This window comes from Mustelus asterias, chromosome 18, assembly GCF_964213995.1.
Source record: "Mustelus asterias chromosome 18, sMusAst1.hap1.1, whole genome shotgun sequence".
NCBI lineage: Eukaryota > Metazoa > Chordata > Chondrichthyes > Carcharhiniformes > Triakidae > Mustelus > Mustelus asterias.
In genome coordinates this window covers 23,890,024-23,910,882 of record NC_135818.1, presented here as the reverse complement: position 1 = coordinate 23,910,882, position 20,859 = coordinate 23,890,024, and the positions used below count along the sequence as shown (strand labels likewise).

Sequence of the window (20,859 nt, the reverse complement as noted above, 5' to 3'; positions counted from 1 at the left end):
TCGAGAAATCAAGAGGAGTATTCCGAACATGTCTCAGCTGAGCCTTGCTCGCTATATCCAAATGTGGAAATTAGTAGGGTGCCTCTTCAAAAGGCCCAAAAGTCCAGTTGTTATAGGATCATAGAATTTGTACCGTGCAGAAGGAGACCATTCAGCCCATTGAGTCTACACTGACTCTCTGACAGAGCATCTTACCCAGGCCCTCTCCCCGTAACCCCATATTCTTAACTGGCTAATCCCCCTACCCTACACATCTTGGGACACATGGGGAAATTTTGCATGGCCAATCAACCTAACCAGCACATCTTTGGACCATGGGAGGAAACCGGATCACCTGGAGAAAAGCCACACTGACACGGGGAGAACGTGCAAGCTCCACACAGTTAGCCACAGCCAGAATTGAACCCGAGTTCCTGGTGCTGTGAGGCAGCAGTGCTAACCACTGTGCCACCGTGCCCCCCTAACCACTCTCACAAGCTCTCAGACACCTCCCCTGCGATTTTATTTCCAAGGTTGTTGTTCAGCTGAGTCATTCCATCAGCTGTCGAAAATGCAGCTGCTCCACTTCTATTATAAGACCAATTTTTAACCCTCCCCAGACTGTACAAGTCCCTCCTATCATCCTGGAAGAGCATCATGTGTAAGTTTGCCTCCCTCCGTTTCCGCTCCCTTTAATCATAGAAGCCATAGGATTCTGGTAGATATACCTATCCTCCCCCAACCTATTTCTGTTGATGTCCTGATGCCTCATGTCAAATTACCCCCTTCCTATCTTCCTATGTGCAGTGACCGACTGAGGCCTCCACACATGAAACTCACCGAGTGCTTCCCCTATTTACCAGTTCCCTATTTACAGGCTGCACTGACTTTGACTGTTACATCTGCAACCAAGCTACCTATACCCAGGTCTGAAATATATGATAGACTGACCATGTCCTGTACACCATATTGTGACCGACACAGCCCAGACAGGCCTTTCCCCTCCCTGGACTAGGACCAGGATATGCATGCCAGGCACAGCCTTGTAGCATGGTGTGCACTGCCCTATACTGTCTTTGCTTTCTGGCCCTGACTACATGCTGTGAGCTGCCCAAGTAAGCCTTAGACATATCCCCATCTCTCTTGTGCTGGTGTAATGCCCCGCCAGTCATGTGTCTCTGGCCATTGCTTATCTCCTGTGCTCCTTTAACTCCTGAGCAGCCCTGGCATGGAGTTGGAGCAGCCATTAGTGCAGTGCAATGGAAGATAGGCAACAGTTGCTCGCACGGATCTCAAAGTCATGAGTGAAATATAGTTCACCAGGTAAATGTCCGTTATATCTGGTTGTGATTCACAATGGTTTAATGCTGGTATGATCGTTTGATTTGGAGTGGAAGCGTGATTCTGACGAACTGAATGAGCATTAATGAAATGCAAAGGTATGCAAATTCAGTTCCCAACATGGTGCAACAGGCAACTAAACCTGCCATGAAACTCAGAAGCAGAAAGTTACGATCCATCTTCATGCCATGGCAGAAAACCGACTTTTGGCTACACTCCAAATTTTCTTGTCCTGCCATTGAGGGGAGGCAATGGCCCAGTGGTACTATTGGTAGACTAATAATCCAAAAACTCAGCTAATGTTCTGGTTCGAATCCCGCCACTGCAGATGGTGGAATTTGAATTCGAAAAAAAATATCTGGAATTAAGAATCTATTGATGACCATTAAACCATTGTTGATTGTCAGAAAAACCCATCTAATTCACTAATGTCCTTTAGGGTAGGAAATCTGCTGTCCTTATCTCGTCTGGCCTACATGTGACTCCAGAGCCACAGCAGTGTAGTTAACTCTCAACTGTCCTCTGAACAAGGGCAACTAGGGATGGGTAATAAACGCTGGTCAGCCAACAATGCCCATGTCCCACGAATGAATAAAAAAAACACTCTTCCCACCATTGGCAGGACCAGAAAATTCCACTCACCCTCTCATCCATCCAACTATTTAGTACAACTATCGATTAAATGTAAGGGTTCCTAACCAAGCTTTGCAAGTGCTGAGTGACTGCTTGTTGCCAGTATATTGTAACCACAGCACCTTGAGGAGTGTGGTGAACCATAGTTGGTTACCACTATGAGTACTGAACCATAGATGGTCAGCACTATGGGTACTTGTAGAGATGTTACTGTTGTCACTGTTGGGGTTAGGGTTGGGCTGTTCTACCTGTTGATATTGTTCTGTGGTACACTCCAGTTGGCTCCGCCTACCTGGAGGAGTATAAAGGTCACTGCACTGCCTGGTGACCCTTTAGTCTGGGATTGTATTGTATATAGTATGGTCCATTCTTGTTAGTAATAAAAGCCTTTATTTCCCGGGTACGATCCAGCCTCCCAAGTGATTTAATCGCGCATCAATTTTATTACTAACAAAATTTTGGTAAAACAAAAACCATGGCGCAAATGTTGAAACCCGCTCGGCTTACTTTAGATCCACGTGCGGCAGGAGCGTCGAACCCTTTCGACCATTGGTTAAAGTGTTTTCAAGACTACATCGATGCCTCAACAGCCATTCAAAACGACGCCGATAGACTGCGGGTCCTCCACGCAAGGGTAAGCGACACTGTATACTCATCAATCCGCGATGCCCAAGACACAAAGGGGCTATCGAACTACTTAAGAAACTGTACAACAAACCGCCAAACGAGATCCATGCTCGACACCTTCCAGCCACTCGACGGCGGCAGCCCGGCGAAATGACAGGACAGTACCTGCGCGAACTTCAGCAGCTAGCCAGAGCCTGCAACTGCAAGCCAGTGTCGGCAGCCCAGTATACGAACGACTTGATCCGAGATGCGTTCGTGGCGGGAATCGGCTCATCGTATATTCGCCTTCGGCTGCTAGAGCAAGGTAACCTAGACCTCGCTAAGACGGTGGAATTGGCTGACACGATGGAAACGGCCTCCAGAAGTCTAGAAACTTACCCCACCGACCACGTGGGAACATCGTGGCAAGTACAGCCACCGACTCAACTTTACCCAGCGGCTCCGAAAAACTGCGCGATTGTGCTTTCAACCTTGGACCTGACGACGGCGGCAGCTCCAGGAGGCCCGCGGTGCTATTTCTGTGGATTGGCGAAACACCCTCGGCAGCGATGTCCAGCTAGAATGGTATTTTGCTCCGTGTGTGGAAAGAAAGGGCATTATGCCAAAGTCTGCAGGACCAAATCACCCTCCAAGCATAGCAGCGCGGCGTGTGATTCTCCAGAGCCTGTCTCCTTGTCTCCAGCTGCTTCAAGGTCTTCCACCACGTGCGATTCCAGAGCGCCGCCATTCCTGACGACGAAGACACAAGACACGTGCGACCTGCAGGGGCCGCCACTTTTAGCGCCACCGACCACGTGCGATCCATGGGCGCAGCCATTTTGGTCGGCACCGACCGCAGACGACCAGCAGGGGTCATCATCATCAACCATCTCAGCTGCCTGCAGTTGCACTCAAGACCCAACGGTGGCGTCAATCATCCTGGACCAGGCCAAGCCTCACAGACTCGACAAGTCCATGATGGGCATAGAGGTAAATGGACGCCTAATTCATCGTTTGTTTGACAGCGGGAGCACGGAGAGTTTCATTCACCCTGACACCGTGAAACGGTGCGGTCTCCGAGTATGGACTGTCAGACAGACAATTTCGATGGCGTCGAGGTCCCGGTCTGTTACCATGCTAGGGAGCTGCGTGGTCAACCTAACGGTGCGGGGCACAGTTTATGAGAACTTCAGGCTCCTCGTGTTACCGCACCTTTGCGCTCCAATACTCCTGGGACTAGACTTTATGGTCCACCTGAGGAGTGTAACCCTGCAGTACGATGGGCCACTCCCTCCACTTTCAGTGGGAGCACAGCAGCCTCCAAATTGCCCAGCGCGCTCCACGTGTAGCCTCTCGACACTCAGAATCACCCCACCATCCTTATTCGAGAATCTCGTGCCAGGCTGCAAGCCCATCGCAACCAAGAGCAGGCGTTACAGCGCTGAGGATCAGATCTTTATTCGATCTGAAGTTCAGCGGCTCCTCAGGGAAGGGATCATTCAATCTAGCACTAGTCCATGGAGAGCGCAAGTCGTGGTGGTTAAAACTGGAGACAAACCCCGGATGGTCATAGACTATAGTCAGACCATTAATAGATACACGCAGCTGGATGCGTATCCTCTCCCGCGCATATCTGACATGGTCAACCAGATTGCGCAGTACCGGGTGTTCTCCACCATTGACTTGAAGTCAGCTTACCACCAGCTCCCCATTCGCCCAGAGGACCGAAAATATACGGCCTTTGAAGCGGATGGTCGTCTTTACCACTTTTTAAGGGTTCCCTTTGGCGTCACGAATGGGGTCTCGGTCTTCCAGCGTGCAATGGACCGAATGGTGGACCAGAACGGGCTGCGGGCTACCTTCCCGTACCTGGATAACGTCACTATCTGCGGCCATGACCAGCAGGACCACGATGCCAACCTCCTTAGATTTTTACGCACTGCGTCTCGCCTGAATCTGACCTACAACAGGGAGAAGTGCGTATTTAGCAAGCGCCGCCTAGCAATTCTCGGATACGTGGTGGAAAACGGGGTCCTTGGCCCTGATCTAGACCGTATGCGTCCCCTCCTTGAACTTCCCCTGCCCACTAGTATCAAAGCACTGAGAAGATGCTTAGGTTTCTTTTCATACTATGCACAGTGGGTTCCCAATTATGCGGACAAAGCCCGTCCGCTCATAAAGTCTACCTCTTTTTCCCTAGCAGCAGAGGCTCGCTTAGCCTTTGAAGGGACAAAAGCCGACATCGCGAAAGCCACGATGCACGCTGTTGATGAGTCCATCCCCTTTCAGGTGGAGAGTGATGCATCTGATTTTGCCCTGGCCGCCACACTTAACCAGGCGGGCAGGCCCGTCGCCTTTTTCTCTCGCACCCTCCAAGGCCCTGAAATTCGGCACTCCGCAGTGGAAAAAGAGGCTCAGGCCATTGTGGAGGCCGTCCGGCATTGGTGCCATTACTTGGCGGGGAAACGATTCACCCTGCTCACGGACCAGCGGTCCGTGGCGTTCATGTTCAACAACACGTTACGGGGTAAGATCAAAAATGATAAAATCTTGAGGTGGAGAATCGAACTCTCCACCTACAACTATGATATCATGTACCGTCCGGGGAAGCTCAATGAGCCCCCAGACGCCCTATCGCGTGGAACATGTGCAAGTGTGCAGGAGGATCGATTACAGGTCCTTCACAATGATCTCTGCCATCCGGGGATCACTCGGCTCTTCCATTTCGTAAAGGCCTGGAATCTACCCTACTCAGTGGATGATGTCAGGTCCATAACCCGAAGCTGCCAGGTATGTGCTGAATGCAAACCGCACTTCTACCGACCTGACAGGGCACACCTTATTAAGGCCACTCGCCCTTTTGAAAGACTGAGTGTGGACTTCAAGGGCCCCCTCCCTTCGACAGATCGGAACGTGTACTTCCTCAACGTGATTGACGAGTACTCACGATTCCCTTTTGCCATTCCCTGTTCAGACAGGACCGCTGCCACGGTTATCAAAGTATTACGGGATCTTTTCACCCTGTTCGGTTACCCCAGCTATATCCACAGTGATAGGGGCTCGTCATTTATGAGTGACGACTTGAGGCAATACCTGCTCTCAAAAGGGATTGCCTCAAGTAGAACTATGAGTTACAACCCCAGGGGTAACGGACAGGTTGAACGAGAAAATGCTACAGTCTGGAAGGCTGTCTTACTGGCGTTGAGGTCTAAAGGTCTTCCAGTCTCCCGTTGGCAAGAGGTACTCTCTGATGCGCTCCATTCCATTCAGTCCCTCCTGTGTACGGCAACCAACGCTACTCCACATGAGAGGATGTTTTCCTTCCCTAGGAAGTCTTCCTCTGGGACCTCATTGCCGTCTTGGTTGATGTACTCAGGACCGGTCCTCCTGCGGCGGCATGTTAGGACCCGCAAGTCCGACCCTTTGGTTGAACAGGTCCATCTCCTCCACGCCAACCCTCAATATACCTATGTGGCATATCCTGACGGGCGAGAGGACACGGTCTCTATTAGAGATCTGGCGCCAGCAGGGGACTTGGAAACCCCAGTCGCTCCCACACCCCTAGTTAGGGACCCCTTGACCTTTATCTCTCCTCCTGACACGGCGCGGGCAGTATCGGGACCACCACTTAATCCTCTTACTCCCGTGTACAGCTTGCCTGAGTCCAGCAGATTGTCACCACCTCGTGGTCCACCCGTCCGTGAGGAACTGGAGGAGTCACTGGACATCGCCTTGGAGAGAAGGTCACCACGGTCACCAGAACCGGCATTACCGCCAGTGTTGAGGAGATCGCAGAGACGGTGCGGTCCTCCAATACGACTGAACTTGTGAATATATGAACAGTTATTCTGTTTTCTTTTGCCCCGCCGGCCTTTGTTTTAAAGGAGGGGTGAATGTGGTGAATCATAGTTGGTTACCACTATGAGTACTGAACCATAGATGGTCAGCACTATGGGTACTTGTAGAGATGTTACTGTTGTCACTGTTGGGGTTAGGGTTGGGCTGTTCTACCTGTTGATATTGTTCTGTGGTACACTCCAGTTGGCTCCGCCTACCTGGAGGAGTATAAAGGTCACTGCACTGCCTGGTGACCCTTTAGTCTGGGATTGTATTGTATATAGTGTGCTCCATTCTTGTTAGTAATAAAAGCCTTTATTTCCCGGGTACGATCCAGCCTCCCGAGTGATTTAATTGCGCATCAAGGAGGAGGAAGTAAATTTGAGAAAAACAGAAAAATCCTGCTAAATGAGCACAGATCTGTCTCCGTTTACATGATCCTTGATAAGAGGACAAATAGAGTTGTCAAAGGCACAGCCTCCTTAAGTTTATTTTTAGTGTTTGATCTTGCTTGCTAGTGTTGGCTGACTTCACTTCTGAAAGGAAACCAGAACAGCTGAGAAGCCCAAGAGAGAGCAAGAGAAAGAAAACGAGAGAGAGAGAAAGAGAAGGATCAATTCGGAAAGGTTCAACAAATATACTGCTCACAGCTTGGATGATTTTTTGAATTTTATTTTACTTACTGAACAGAAAACTGTGAGGAAGTTTTACTGTGATCATACAAAACAATCTTGAGCCTTGTGAGGAACCTGGAACCAAAACTTTTTCAAAGTCCCTGGTGCCCCTCAAATGTGATATTTGGTGGAACAGCTTATGCTTTATGGTTTATGCTTTCTTGGTGGATATATGTCCTGAAAGAAACTGATTGAAATATTTTGACTGTATTTATAAGCTGCAAAAGCAAACAGCCAATCTATTTTGCTCTTTTATGAAAAACCAAGTGCAATTTCCTTCCTGGTTCTGTGGTCTGTATTTTTTTCTCCTATTTATAGATTATTTTCCTCCATTTTTGTGAAACCGTGTGATTGTCACTATGCCTCATGTCATCAACACAGTGCAGGAATCACCAACGCGTGTCCGGAGCCGATCTGAACTGGCGAGCAAAGCTGCCCTGTATCCTATCATCCACCGTAACAAGAATGTTGTCTTTGCCAAGAGTGAAGTCTTTCAACAGCTGAAAGAGGAGTGTCTAAGAAAAGGTGTCTTGTTTGAAGATGAGGAATTCCCTGCCAATGACTCCTCACTTTTTTACAGCCAGGCTCTGCCCTTTAAGCTGGAGTGGAAAAGACCCCCAGTGAGTGACATGGTGTTTCTTCGACATAAATCAATGGGTGCAGTCTGTGGGTAGCTTTATGCTTAGTCTGTTATAGTGTGCGACATGGGAATGCTTCTAAGTCTAAGTTAGAGTATACAATCAGGTGTGTTCCTCATAATGGATTGCAATGTTTCTCTGATGAAAGGTTTGTTTTTCTGATATTTTTTCCTCCTGTTCTCTTGTTCTGTTTAAGTGGTGTGCAGCATGTTTGCAGTGAAATTGGGTATTGGCTTGCATCTGCAGTCAGCCACATTAATGGTTCCAGATTTGGCAACATATCCTTTTTTAATTGTCAGACTATTTGCCTCGACATTGAAAGTGTTTTAAAGTTTATTTATTAGTGTCACTAGTAGGCTTACATTAATACTGCAATGAAGGTAGTGTGAAAATCCCCTAGTTGCCACATTCGGGTACACTGATGGAAAATTTAGCATGGCCAATGCACCTAATCAGCACGTCTTTTGGACTGTGGGAGGAAACCGGAGCACCCGGAGGAAGTGCATGCAGACACGTAGAGAGCGTGCAAACTCTGTACAGTCACCCAAGCAGGGGATTGAACCCGGGTCCCCAACACTATGAGGCAGCAGTGCCACCATGCCGCCCTATTTACAGGGAGGCAATAAGAATGTGAGGGATGTGGAGACACCGCGGATCTTAATGGCTGACCCTTATTTGCATATTGTAGGACAGGGCCTAGCTGCCTGGCAGTCAGCCACACTGACAGCCTGGCTGGTGAGTGGGAGGGAGTATGGGTGTTGGGAGGCACAGCCAAGAACTCTTCTCATGGGGAAGGGAACACCAGCTCCAGACAGCAACTGGGAGTGGGGAAGGCTGGGGGGATTCCTTGAGTGGCCTTGTGGGAGAATTCCTTCTCCTCCTGACTCATTGGTATGTTGAAAGGGCCACTTGCTTTGGGAGCCTGACTTGGCTCAGCTGCAGGAAATCCCACAGCAAGGATCTTCCCCTCGCTTACAGTGACATTTATGTCTGTTTATTAGGACCCTGTTTGTATTTTGTGAGAGCCACATCTGTGACCTGGTTTCTGCATTTAAAAATTGAAAGGAGCTGAAGTGCGATTGGGTCGGGATTGAATGGCCCGATTCTGACATTTTAATCTGTCATAGTCCTTTAAGGGCTATTTCCCAATGGTTCAATTGGGTGCTGAGTTGAGGACTCACTCAGACTTGCCTGGGCATCTCCACATCATCACTTACTCCAGGAGTCAGAGTTTTGGGCCTGTGGAGGTCTTTTTCCTTGCTCTGTAATGTATAGTTATTCTGTTAATAAACCAGTGTTCACTGACCTGAGCTCGAGCTTTACCTCACTATGCTACAGTGGCAATGAGGGTAAATTGGAAGATCTGCGTGGTCAGCTGCATTTCAAGACCTGGCTTCTACTGGATTTAGGCCACAACAGCCAAATATGCGTCAAGCATGCCTTTGACCAGGATACCCAAAGCTTTTGATCCCAACATGGAATATTGGGATCAATACATTAAGTTAATACATTAAGTTATTCTTTAGAGCCAGTGGAATAGAGGAGGAGGAGAAACAACAGATTATCCTGTTGTCCGGTAAGATCAGCAGCGTCTCCCCATCCTCCACATCCTCAACGCCTCCCTGTAAATATTGAGGAGCCCAAAAGTACAACTTGATCCAGAGCTTAATTTCTCCAGAGGCCCCGATACCAAACCTTTCGAGCAGCTGGTGGCCTTAATAAAGGAGCACCTTCATCCCAAGCCATCTGGAATCATGCAGCGGTATAAGTTTAAGTCAACTAACAGGAACCTGGGAGAGTCTATCACAGAGTTTGTGGCTAGATTGAGACAGCTGCTGAACAGTACAATTTTGGAACCACAGTGCAAGATATGCTCAGAGACATACTAGTTTGTGGGGTGAACAATTTGACGATACAGAAAAAGCTGCTGGCTGAAATGGTTGTTACATCAGCCAAAGCCATGGAGATTGCACAGGCTATGGCGAGAGCTGACAAGGTTGCTAGTAACTACAGAGCGTGCAGCATTGTGAGGTGAATAGGCTTGGGGGAGGGGTCCTTCGTAATTTTGGCACCAAAGACGAGGGCATGGAGGTCGGTGCAAGCAGGAGCAGTGAACAAGAGCGGGGACAACGGAACAGAAGATGAGGTTAGTCGATCGAGAGAGTGGAAGAGTGTTACCGGTGCGGGATAGAGCACCATCAAGAAGCATGTAGACTTAAGAGTGTAGTGTGTTTTGAATGCAACCAGAAGGGCCACATCCACATTCATTGCAGAGAGAGGAAGAACCGCTGGGTGGCAAAGAAAAAGAAAACAACTCCAGCTCAAGGGCATAATATAAATAGCAACTCGCAGAGCAACTCCAAAGACAGGCTCGTGGTGTTACGGTTGAATAATTTAAGTGTGTGCAAATCAGTCCCATTGTAATTGAATTATTGGTAAATTGTCTTCTGCTCCACATGGAAGTAGACATTAGATCTTCAGCCATTGTAATGGGAGAACATATGTATAAATATTTGAAAGGCAGTACCCAAGAGATGAAGTTGAAAGAAACCTCGGCAAGGTTAGCTATATATAGGGGAGAATCCTTAAAAATATTGGGAATAACATCTGCGCCCATGATATCCCAGCATCAATCAGCTCGACTACCTTTCAACATTGTGAAGGGCAAGGGCCCCAGCCTATTCGGACAAGATTGGTTGAACCAAATTAAATTGGCTGGAGATCTTCAGTATAAATGATGATAGTTTCCAAGTGGTTTTCAGGAAATACCAAGAGGTCTTTTGTAATGAACTGAGGCAGATATGAGGTGTCAAAGCCATATTAATTGTTAATTCGGACTCCACTCCCAAATTGTTTACAGTTTAGCCAATGTCTTATGCTTTGCATGAATGAATCGAAGCAGAGCTGAAGCAGTTAGAAGAGTTGAGAACAATAAGGCTCGTACAATTCTCAGAGCGGACAGCCCCTATTATTCCCATGATGAAACCAGAGAGAATGATTCACTTCTGTGGGGACTACAAATTAACTGCAAACTAAGTGGCAAACTGGATGGTTAACCAATCCCAAAGAGTGAGGACCTATATGCAAAGTTAGCAGGAGGACAAAAATTTACCAAACTCGACATGAGCCATGTGTATCAGCAGTTGGAGCTGGATGAGGACTCAAGGAAGTATGTGACGACAAATACTCACCAGAGTCTGTACAAGTACACCCGGTTGGCCTTTGGCGTTTTATCAGCTTGTGCCATTTTCCAGAGAACCATGGAGGATTTGCTGCAGGGCACATCTAAGGTATTGGTGTACCTAGATGATGTGTTGGTCACAGGGATTCCCAAGAGGAACATTTGGCGAACCTCGAGGAGGTACTGAAAAAATTTAAAGATGCAGGAGTAAGGTTCCAATAAGACAAATGTAACTTTCAGGCCTCCGAGGTCACGTACCTGAGTTTCAAGGATCGTGCCCTTTAGTGGAGAAGGTCAAGACTATCAAAAAGGCACTAGTGCCTCATAACGTGTCCGAACAGAAGTCTTTCTTTGGCATGGTAAATTATTATGGGAGTTTCATACTCAATCTGTCAACACTATTAGCATCTCTACATCAGCTGCTGAAAAAATATCAATGACAGTATTGGAATAAGCCCTAGAGAGAGGACTTCAGAAAAATCAAAATTGCTCTGCAAACATCTGACCTTTTGGTGCTTTTCGACCCAAAAAAAGAGATGGTGTTAACGTATGATGCTTCACTGTATGGAGTGGGGACAGTGCTGTTACACAAGATGGGAGAGGGAACAGAATGGCCTGTGACCTTTGCCTCCAGAACTACGGCAGATGCAGAGACAGGCTACTGCTAGATTGAAAAGGAGAATTTGGTGATGATGTACGGGTTTTAAAAAAGCACAAATATGTACATGGCTGCACTTCATGATAGTTACAGACCACAAACTGTTATTGGGCTAGTTCAAGAAGGATAAAGCCACTCCTCCCATTGCCTCAGCCAGAATCCAGTGTTGGGCATTGCAGTTAGTGGCCTATGAGTACTCGGTCCAGCACAGGCTGCGTCCTCACATTTCGAATGCAGATGCCTTAAGTCCTTTTCCCTCCTGCAAAGTGATTCATCCCTGCCAGTGGTGCAAGATAGCATACCCACCCTGAACCTTTTGGATATCCTACAAATTTCCTCCCAGCAAATCTGGACATGGACCCAGAGAGACCCAGCACCGGTGAAAGTAAGAAGAATGGTCCTTCATGCTTGCAATGATGACAAATCTGCAGTTTTGGCCCTGTCAAAGCCGAAAAGAGGAGTTGAGTGTAGAGAATGGAGTGTTGTTATTGGGATTGAGAGTGGTCAACCCCGCCCCCCTCCTACTCCTCCAGCCAGTGAGGTGCTGCTACTGGAGGCAGCCCACCATGGCATGACCAAGATGAAGATGCTTGCATGCGGCTACATCTGGTGGCCAGGTCTGGACAAGGACATTGAAAGCGTGGTCAAGCAATGTGACCTATGCCAGCTGCACCATGTGCATGTGATGAGATCCATAGCCTCAATGGCGACGATAGAGAAGTTGCGGCAGACGTTTGCCAACCATGGATTGTCAGAGGTCCTGGGGACTTTCACTAGTGAGGAATTTCATTATTTTTTGTGGTCAAATGGGGTTTGGCATGTTAAAACAGCACCTTATCATCCGGCGTCCAATGGGTTGGCAGAGAAAGCTGTCCAGACCTTTAATGTATCAACCAAAAAACAGCCCCCAGGCTCCCTGCAAACTAAGAGTTTCAAGGTTTCTGATGGCTTATTGGATGACCTCTCACACTGCCATGGGGGTGTTCCCTGCTGAATTATTGGTGGGTGGGTGGGTGACTGCGGCAGTGCCTGTATCTCGTATTTCTAAACCAGGTGGGGAGGGTGGAGATAAAGCAGGGTGCCCAGACAATGTGTCACTAATCATGCAAACTGCAGTGAGCTTTCAGGGTGGGCGACCTGGTTTTTGCAAGGAACTTTTGGAGAGGACCACTGTGGATCACAGGGGAAGTTGGGGAAAAGACTGGGCTGGTGTGGTACATCATCAATGTTCAAAGAAATAGAGTGCGGAAACATGTGAATCATTTAAGGGAGAGACAAGTGAGTGTTGCTCTGGAGTAGCAGTCAAGTACTGTCGTGCCGGTAATGGGTGGTACCATCCAATGTGAGTGGGGGTGAAGTGCATCACCCAGCAAGAGAAATAACCTTGGCAGCATCGGTAAGTGAAGAGGATTCGGTAAGCATCGGTAAGTGAAGTGAAGTAAGTGGGGCAGCACGGTAGCGCAGTGGTTAGCAGGGGCGGCACGGTAGGACAGTGGTTAGCTGCTTCACAGCTCCAGGGACCTGGGTTCGATTCCCGGCTTGGGTCACTGTCTGTGTGGAGTTTGCATATTCTCCTTGTGTCTGCGTGGGTTTCCTCCAGGTGCTCCGGTTTCCTCCCACATTCCAAAGATGTGCAGGTTAGGTTGATTGGCCAGGCTATAAATTGGCCCTTAGAGTCCTGAGATGCGTAGATTAGAGGGATTAGCGAGTAAATATGTAGGGTTATGGGGGTAGGGCCTGGGTGGGATTGTGGTCGGTGCAGACTCGATGGGCTGAATGGCCTCCTTCTGCACTGTAGGGTTTCTATGATTCGATGATAGGATTCTGACCCAAGCAGTTTCTTACTGGTTGGAAGTCCATCCAGCGAGGAGCAGGAGGAGAGGGGCTTGCCCAGGAGCTTCGTCGCTCCCAGTGAATTCAGAAATCACCAGACAGACTGGACTTGTAATTAACTGTATTCGAAGCTTTGGGTTATTTTTGTAAATAGTTATTTATCTGTCTTTGTGTGTATAGTTCCAAACTTAGAGAGAAATATGGGTGGTGTAGCCCTTTAAGAGGCAGTTCCCTGAAAAGGTCATGTGACCCACTGGTCCAATCGGGAGCTGAGTTGGGGACTCACTCAGGCTTGCCTGGGCCTGGTCCAGGAGTTGGAGTTTTTTCCATGCGCTGTAATGTATATAGTTATTCTGTTAATTAACCTTTGTTAGTTCACTGACCGGAGTTTGAACCTCAGCTCGCTGCACTACATAATCTCTTCTCCAAACACTCTCCCACCTATCTGGAGACAGGGGTTAAAATAGTTTTTATTTTGAATAAATTGTGGATCATCAAACTGGGAGTAATTTTTCCCCAGTAATTTATTGCCATTCCATCTTCCAAAAAAATCTTTCCCTATTAAATAAACAAGTGAAAGTAAGTATCTGATGGCAGGTAGATTGAGATAATTTCAGATGGCACAAACAGCAGGTACTTCTTGGATATTCTTGCAGAGAAAATATTCCAGTTGAAATATTTATGGTTTTGTATCCTTAAGTATAATTATGTGCTCTGAGTAGATAATTGCTGTGGTACAATGCAGCCTTGGGCAATAAATTTATGGTCAACTTTTTTTTCCATATCCATGACAACTGATTCATTTTATCATTTAATTGTAATATATATGATAAGCTGTGCTTTACCATTAATTCAATCTGTAAATATTTTACAAGCTTATATGTTTATATATTTTACTACACATTTGTATTCTCATGGATTGTGGGGTGGTGATGCTGAGGGTCTTATGTGAAGGGCCCATGAATGTTCTTGATGGTCAGTGAATTCTTAATCCAACTCTGACTATCTGAATCAACACTAGCTTGTTGCCCTCTTCAAATAAATCTCCGTTACACATTCATTCCAATGCACTATTAGGTCATTAGTGAGAACGGATCTGCTCTCAGAAGATTATGAAGTAGAATCAGTATGGGTGGAAATAAGGAGTAACAAGAAAAACTTGATTGGAGTAGTTTATAGGCCACCAAACAATAGTCATACCATTGGACAGAGCATTGAACAAGAAAATATTGGAGCTTCTAACAAACCTAATGTAATAATGAAGGGGAACTTTAATCTTCATAGAGACTGGGACAATTAAATTGGTAAGAGTGATCTACAATGAGTTTGTGGAACTTTTTTGTGACAGTTTCTTGGACTAATATGTTTGGAACCATCTAGGAATAAAACTATCTTAGATCTAGTTTTGTTTAATGAAACAGGGTTAATTAGTAATGTCGGAACAAAAGATCCATTGGAAAATAGTGATCATAATTCCACTAAATTCCAGGTTAAATTTGAAAGTGATATACTGCAATCATAAATAAGAATCCTAAACTTAAACAAAGCCAATTTTATAGGTATGGGGGGACAACTGACTAAGGTAAATTGGATAAACAGACTAAAAGGTGTGGCTTAAATGAACAGTGGGAAACATTTAAATAAATAATTCAAAATATCCAACAAAAATACATTCCATGGAAAAACAAAAACTCAGTAAGAAAGATCCATCCAATCAAGAAGTTAGGGATAGTATTAGATTAAAAATAGAGTCTTACAATATTGCAAAAAATAGTAACCGGAAGATGCATTTGTAGAATCTCTTCATGGCAGTTTCTTGCAGCAACACATTGTGGAATTGATAAGAGATAAAGCTATCTCAGATCTAGTATTGTGTAATGAGGCAACGTTAATTAGTAATGTCATAGTAAAAGATCCACTGGGAAATAGTGATCATAATACCATTGAATTCCATGTTGGGTTTGAAAGTGGCATACTCCAATCACAGACAAGAGTCTTTTAAATTTCATCAACATCAATTACATAGGTATGAGGGGTGAGCTCGCTAAGGCTAATTGGGTAAATAGATTAATAGGTACAGTTGTAAATGAACAGTGGGAAATATTTAAAGAAACAATTCAAAATGCTCAACAAAAATGCATTCCATTGAAAAACAAAAACTTGGCAAGGAAGACCGAACTGTATCTCACTCTGGAAGTGAGGGATAGTAGTAGATTAAAGGAAGGGCTTCTCATGTTGCAAAAAATAGTAGCAAATCTGAGGATTGGGAGTGTTTTAGAAGCCAGCCAAAGGGCCACCTAAAAGTTGATAGAAAGGGAAAAAATAGAAAATGAGAGTAAAAATCCAAAAATATGAAAACAGATTGTAAAAGCTGTTATAAATCTATAATAAGTAAGTGAGTAGCTAAAATAAAATTCATCCCTGTGAAGCAGAGACAGGAGAAATTATTATGAAGAATGATGAAATTAGAGATATTTAACAAATATTTTGCATCTGTCCTCACAGTAGAATTTACAAGTTGCTTACTAGAAATAGGGGATAATCTAGGGACTAAAAAAGTGAGGAAATTAAGATAATTAGTATCAGCAGAGAAAAAGTATTGGAGAAATTCAACGGACTAAATCCAACAATTCTGCAGGATCTCCAACCTACAGCTCTAAAAGAGATAGAAGCAGAGATATTGGGGGACATTTTTGCTCTTGGTTTCAGCAGTCGGAAATGGCAGTGGGGGCGGAGAATCGAGAGGAGTCCCAAAATGGCTTTCACACCGCCAGGATTTCCCCATCAGCAACCCCCCCCACCAAAGATGTAATGGGAACCCCATTACCATACAATTACCATTTACTCAGCGGGCGTTCCACTGTGTCGTTCCCCCCACAAGGGGATTTTTCTCTCTCTCTCTCTCTCTCTTCCCCTCTCTCTCTCGTCAAGAGGGTCATGCCTGGGTGATACCATAGCAGTGCCTGGGTGCACTCTCCCCTGGCGGGAGGCAGTGCCCAGGCAGTACCAGAAGTAGAGCCGGGGCCAGGGAGGGGGGAGGTTCTGTTGGGTAGGTCTGGTGGGGAGGTTCTGTGTGTCCGTGGGTGGGAGGGGATAGGGTGTTCTCTGTGTCCCTGGTGGTTTGGGTGTGGTGGGGGTCCCTATGTTCATGGGAGGAAAATATTTTTATTTTCATTAGATTTTGCGCCGATCTAACATAATGGTGGGAAAAACTAGCAATGGAGCCAGCTTGACTTTTACTTGAAAAAACAGAAAATTCTACTCAGTGGATGCGTGAGCTCTGATTTCCCAAAAACAGGCCCATCTGTTTGGAAGTTTGAACAAAGTAACAATGCGTTTCAAGAAAGAAGGGAAAGAGAAAACGAATTTTAATCCAGATAAATGCGAAGTGATGCATTTTGAAAGAACTAATGTAGGGAGGAGTTATACAATAAATGGCAGAGCCATCAAGAGTATAAAAACACAGAGGGACCTAGGTGTGCAAGTCCACAAATCCTTGAAGGTGGCAGCACAGGTGGAAAAGGTGGTGAAGAAGGCATATGGTATGCTTGCCTTTATAGGACGGGATATAGAGTATAAAAGCTGGAGTTGATGTTGCAGCTGTATAGAACGCTGGTTAGGCCACATTTGGAGTACTGCGTCCAGTTCTGGTCGCCGCACTACCAGAAGGACGTGGAGGCTTCAGAGAGAGTGCAGAGAAGGTTTACCAGGATGTTGCCTGGTATGGAGGATCTTCGCTATGAGGAGAGATTGGGTAAACTGGGCTTGTTCTCCCTGGAAAGACGGAGAATAAGGAGAGATCTAATAGAGGTGTACAAAATTATGAAGGGTATAGATAGGGTGAAAAGTTGGAAGCCTTTTCCCAGATCGGAGGTGACGATCATGAGGGGTCACGGGCTCAAGGTGAGAGGGGCGAGGTATAACTCAGATATCAGAGGGACGTTTTTTACACAGATAGTGGTGGGGGCCTGGAATGCGCTGCCAAGTAGGGTGGTGGAGGCAGACACGCTGACATCGTTTAAGACTTACCTGGATAGTCACATGAGCAGTCTGGGAATGGAGGGATACAAACAACTGGTCTAGTTGACCAATGAGCGGCACAGGCTTGGAGGGCCGAAGGGCCTGTTTCCTGTGCTGTACTGTTCTTTGTTCTTTGAAAAGAGCAAATTCAGAGCAGGGAACAGGAGATGGGAAATGAGTGAGTGACTCAGAAAGACAGAAGCAGCGCAGGTTGAAGACGTATGCGGCACCAGAACTTGGCAGTGTTAAAAGGTATATATGTCAATGCAAGGAGCAGAGTAAATAAAGCTGATGAGCTGGGGCCGACCTGTTGGACTTTAACCTGGTGTTGTTAAAACTCTAGCTGGGGACACACAGAGACACATGACATCACCATGTAATGATATCATCGCTATAACTGAAACTTAAGGAGAGGCAAAAATAGCAGCCCAAAATCCCTAGGTACAGGGCAGAATTTTGCACTCAGTGCAGAGTGATAGCTGAGGCAAGAAAACCAGTGTGCAGCTCTCCAGCCAGGTTTTCTCTCCAGATCTTCTTGCACTCGATGCATGGTTTTGACCGTCATGCTGGCGGGCTGCCCTAATAGAGCCGGCATTGCCGGCTCCACAGAGAGAAAGGGCATCCCTTTTCCCTTGTCCTGCTTCCCGTAGCTGAGGGGTCATTTATCAGGGGGCATAGATTTAAGGTGATTGGCAGAAGGATTAGAGGGGACATGAAAAAAAAAGTCTGGAATTCACTGCCTAAGTTGGTGGTTGAGGCTGAAATGCTCAACTCATTTAAAAGGTCCCAGGGTCTGCATCTGAATTGCTGTAACCTGCAAGACTATGGACCAGGTACTGGAAAATGGGATTAAAATGAGTGGCTAGTTTCTTTTTTTATGGATGTTGCAGACGCGATGGGCTGAATGGCCTTATTCTGCAGCATACCTTTTCTATGGTTTTATGGTTCTAAAACGGAACTACTGGCCAGTTAGCCTGTATTATTATTAAGGAAATGTTAACAGTACATTTAAAATGTACGATTACAAGTCAATATCGTTTTACGAAAAGGAAATCCTGTTTGACATTTTTTTGAGGCTGTAACTAGTAGGGTAGATAAAGGATAGCATCAATAGATGTGGTATACCTGAACTTCCAAAAGATATTTGATATGGTGCCACAAGAAATGTTAACAGGAAAGATATAGGCTCATGGAGTTGGTGATAATATATTAGCTTGGATAGACAATTGTTTCACAAAAAGGAAGCAGTGACTGGCAAAAACAGGACATTTTCAAGTTGGCAAGCTGCAACAAGCGAAGTGCTGTAAGGATAGTGCTGGGGTCTCAGCTATTTCAATCCACATTAATGACATAAACAAAGAGGCAGAGAGAAATGTATCTAAATGTGCTGATGATGCAAAGCTAGGTCGGAAGCTAAGTTGTGGGGAGGACACAGTGAGACTGCAAAAAGGTTTCAACATGTTAATTGAGGTAACAAGCTGACAGATGGAAAATAATATGAGGAAGTGTGAAGTTATTCTCCTTGGTTATAAGAATAAAAATGATATGGAGATGCTAGCATTGGACTGGGGTGGGCACAGTAAGAAGTCTCACAACACCAGAGTAAAGTCCAACAGGTTTATTTGGAATCATAAGCTTTCGGAGCACTGCTCCTTCATTCAGTCCACTCAGTTGATGAAAGAGCAGCGCTCTGAAAACTCGTGATTCCAAATAAACCTGTTGGACCATAACCTGATGTTGTGAGACTTCTTACTGTAAGAATAGAAAAGCAGCATATATTTAAAAGTTGCGAAACTTGTAAATGTTGATGTTCAAAGAGAATTGTTTGTGTTTGTACAAGAAATGCAGAAAGTTAGCGTGCAAATACAATGAGCAAATGGCATGTTGACGTTCATTGCAAGGGGTTTGGAGTACAGGAATAAAAAAGTCTTACTAATTGTTCATTGCCTTCGATGAAACTACATCTGGAATATTGTGTGCAGTTTTGGCTTACGTTTTAAAGAAGGTTTACTTGCATTCAAGGCTGTACAGCAAAAGTTCACCAAATTAATCCCTGGGATGAGGAAGTTGTCCAATGTCCAAGGTTGAGTAAATTGGGACTGAGGGCAGTATTTTACGGCCTGGCTCGTCCCAAAACTGTAAAACCCTGCCCGGGTCAATGGACCTTCCCATTGTCCGCCCCTCTCCTGCTCCAATTCCCGTGGTGGACAGGGTGGTAAATTCCGGCCTATATTCTTTGCCAGTTCCAGTGGCCCAATTGATCACAATTCCGTTGCAATGCTAGATAACCTTCTTCTCTGTCCACTCTGCCACCAATCTTGGTGTCATCTGCAAACTTACTAACCATGCCTCCTAAATTCTCATCCAAATCATTAATATAAAAGACAAATAACAGTGGACCCAGCACCGATCCCTGAGGCACACTGTGACCAGGCCTCCAGTTTGAAAAACAACCCTCTACAACCACCCTCTGTCTTCTGTCATCCAGCGAATTTTGTATCCATTTGGCTACCTCATCCTGGATTTCTTGAGATTTAACCTTATGTAACAACCTACCATGTGGTACCTTGTCAAAGGTCTTGCTAAAGTCCATGCAGACAACGTCGACTGCACTTCCCTCATCTACCTTCTTTGTTACCCCTTCAAAAAACTCAATCAAATTCGTGAGACATGATTTTCCACTCACAAAACCATGCTGACTGTCTCTAATCAGTTCTTGCCTCACTAAATGCCTGTAAATCCTGTCCCTCAGAATACCTTCTAACAATTTACCCACTACAGATGTTAGGCTCACCGGTCTGTAGTTCCCAGGCTATTCCCTGCAGCACTTCTTAAACAAAGGCACAACATTTGCCACCTTCCAGTCTTCAGGCACATCACCTGTGGCTGTCAATGATTTAAATATCTCTGCTGGGGGACCCACAATTTCCTCCCTAGCCTCCCACAATGTTCTGGGATACACTTCATCAGGTCCCGGAGATTTATCTACCTTGATGCGCTTTAAGACTTCCAGCACCTCCTTCTCTGTAATATAATCACTTCTCAAGACATCACTATTTGTTTCCCCAAGTTCCCTAACATCCATGCCTTTCTCAACAGTAAATGCTGATGAGAAATATTCATTTGGCATCTCACCCATCTCTTGTGGATCCACTCATAGATGACCTTGTTGATCCTAAATTGCTCTTTTGCCCTTTAAGTATTGGTAGAAGCCCTTGGGATTCTCCTTTACCTCATCTGCCAAAGCAATCTCGTGTCCCCTTTTTGCCCTCCTAATTTCTCTCTTAACTCTACTTCTACACCCTCAATACTCTTCAAGGGGTCCACTTGATCCCAGCTGCCTATGCATATCATATGCCTCCTTCTTCTTCTTGACCAGGGCCTCAACATCCCGAGTCATCCAGGGTTCCCTACTTCTACCAACCTTGCCCTTCCCTCTAAAAGGAATCTGCTTACCCT

At 45.8% G+C, this 20,859-nt stretch overlaps 1 protein-coding gene across 10 annotated transcripts in view; it reads left to right on the top strand.

Annotated features, from left to right (window-relative positions):
- The first annotated feature begins 6,656 nt into the window (after positions 1-6,656).
- Positions 6,657-20,859, top strand: part of LOC144507009 (calpain-3-like) — a 132,234-nt gene continuing 118,031 nt past the window's right edge. For 4 of the 10 annotated variants that reach the window (XM_078233533.1, XM_078233531.1, XM_078233535.1 and 1 more), the window contains exons 1-2: positions 6,657-7,361; positions 7,452-7,690. In XM_078233533.1, the coding sequence (XP_078089659.1) occupies positions 7,325-7,361; positions 7,452-7,690 (276 nt within the window). In that variant the 5' untranslated portion in view covers positions 6,657-7,324. Of the gene's footprint in view, positions 7,691-7,714; positions 7,857-20,859 lie in introns of those variants that run through there. The other 6 variants (XM_078233534.1, XM_078233532.1, XM_078233537.1 and 3 more) reach the window with 5 other exon arrangements.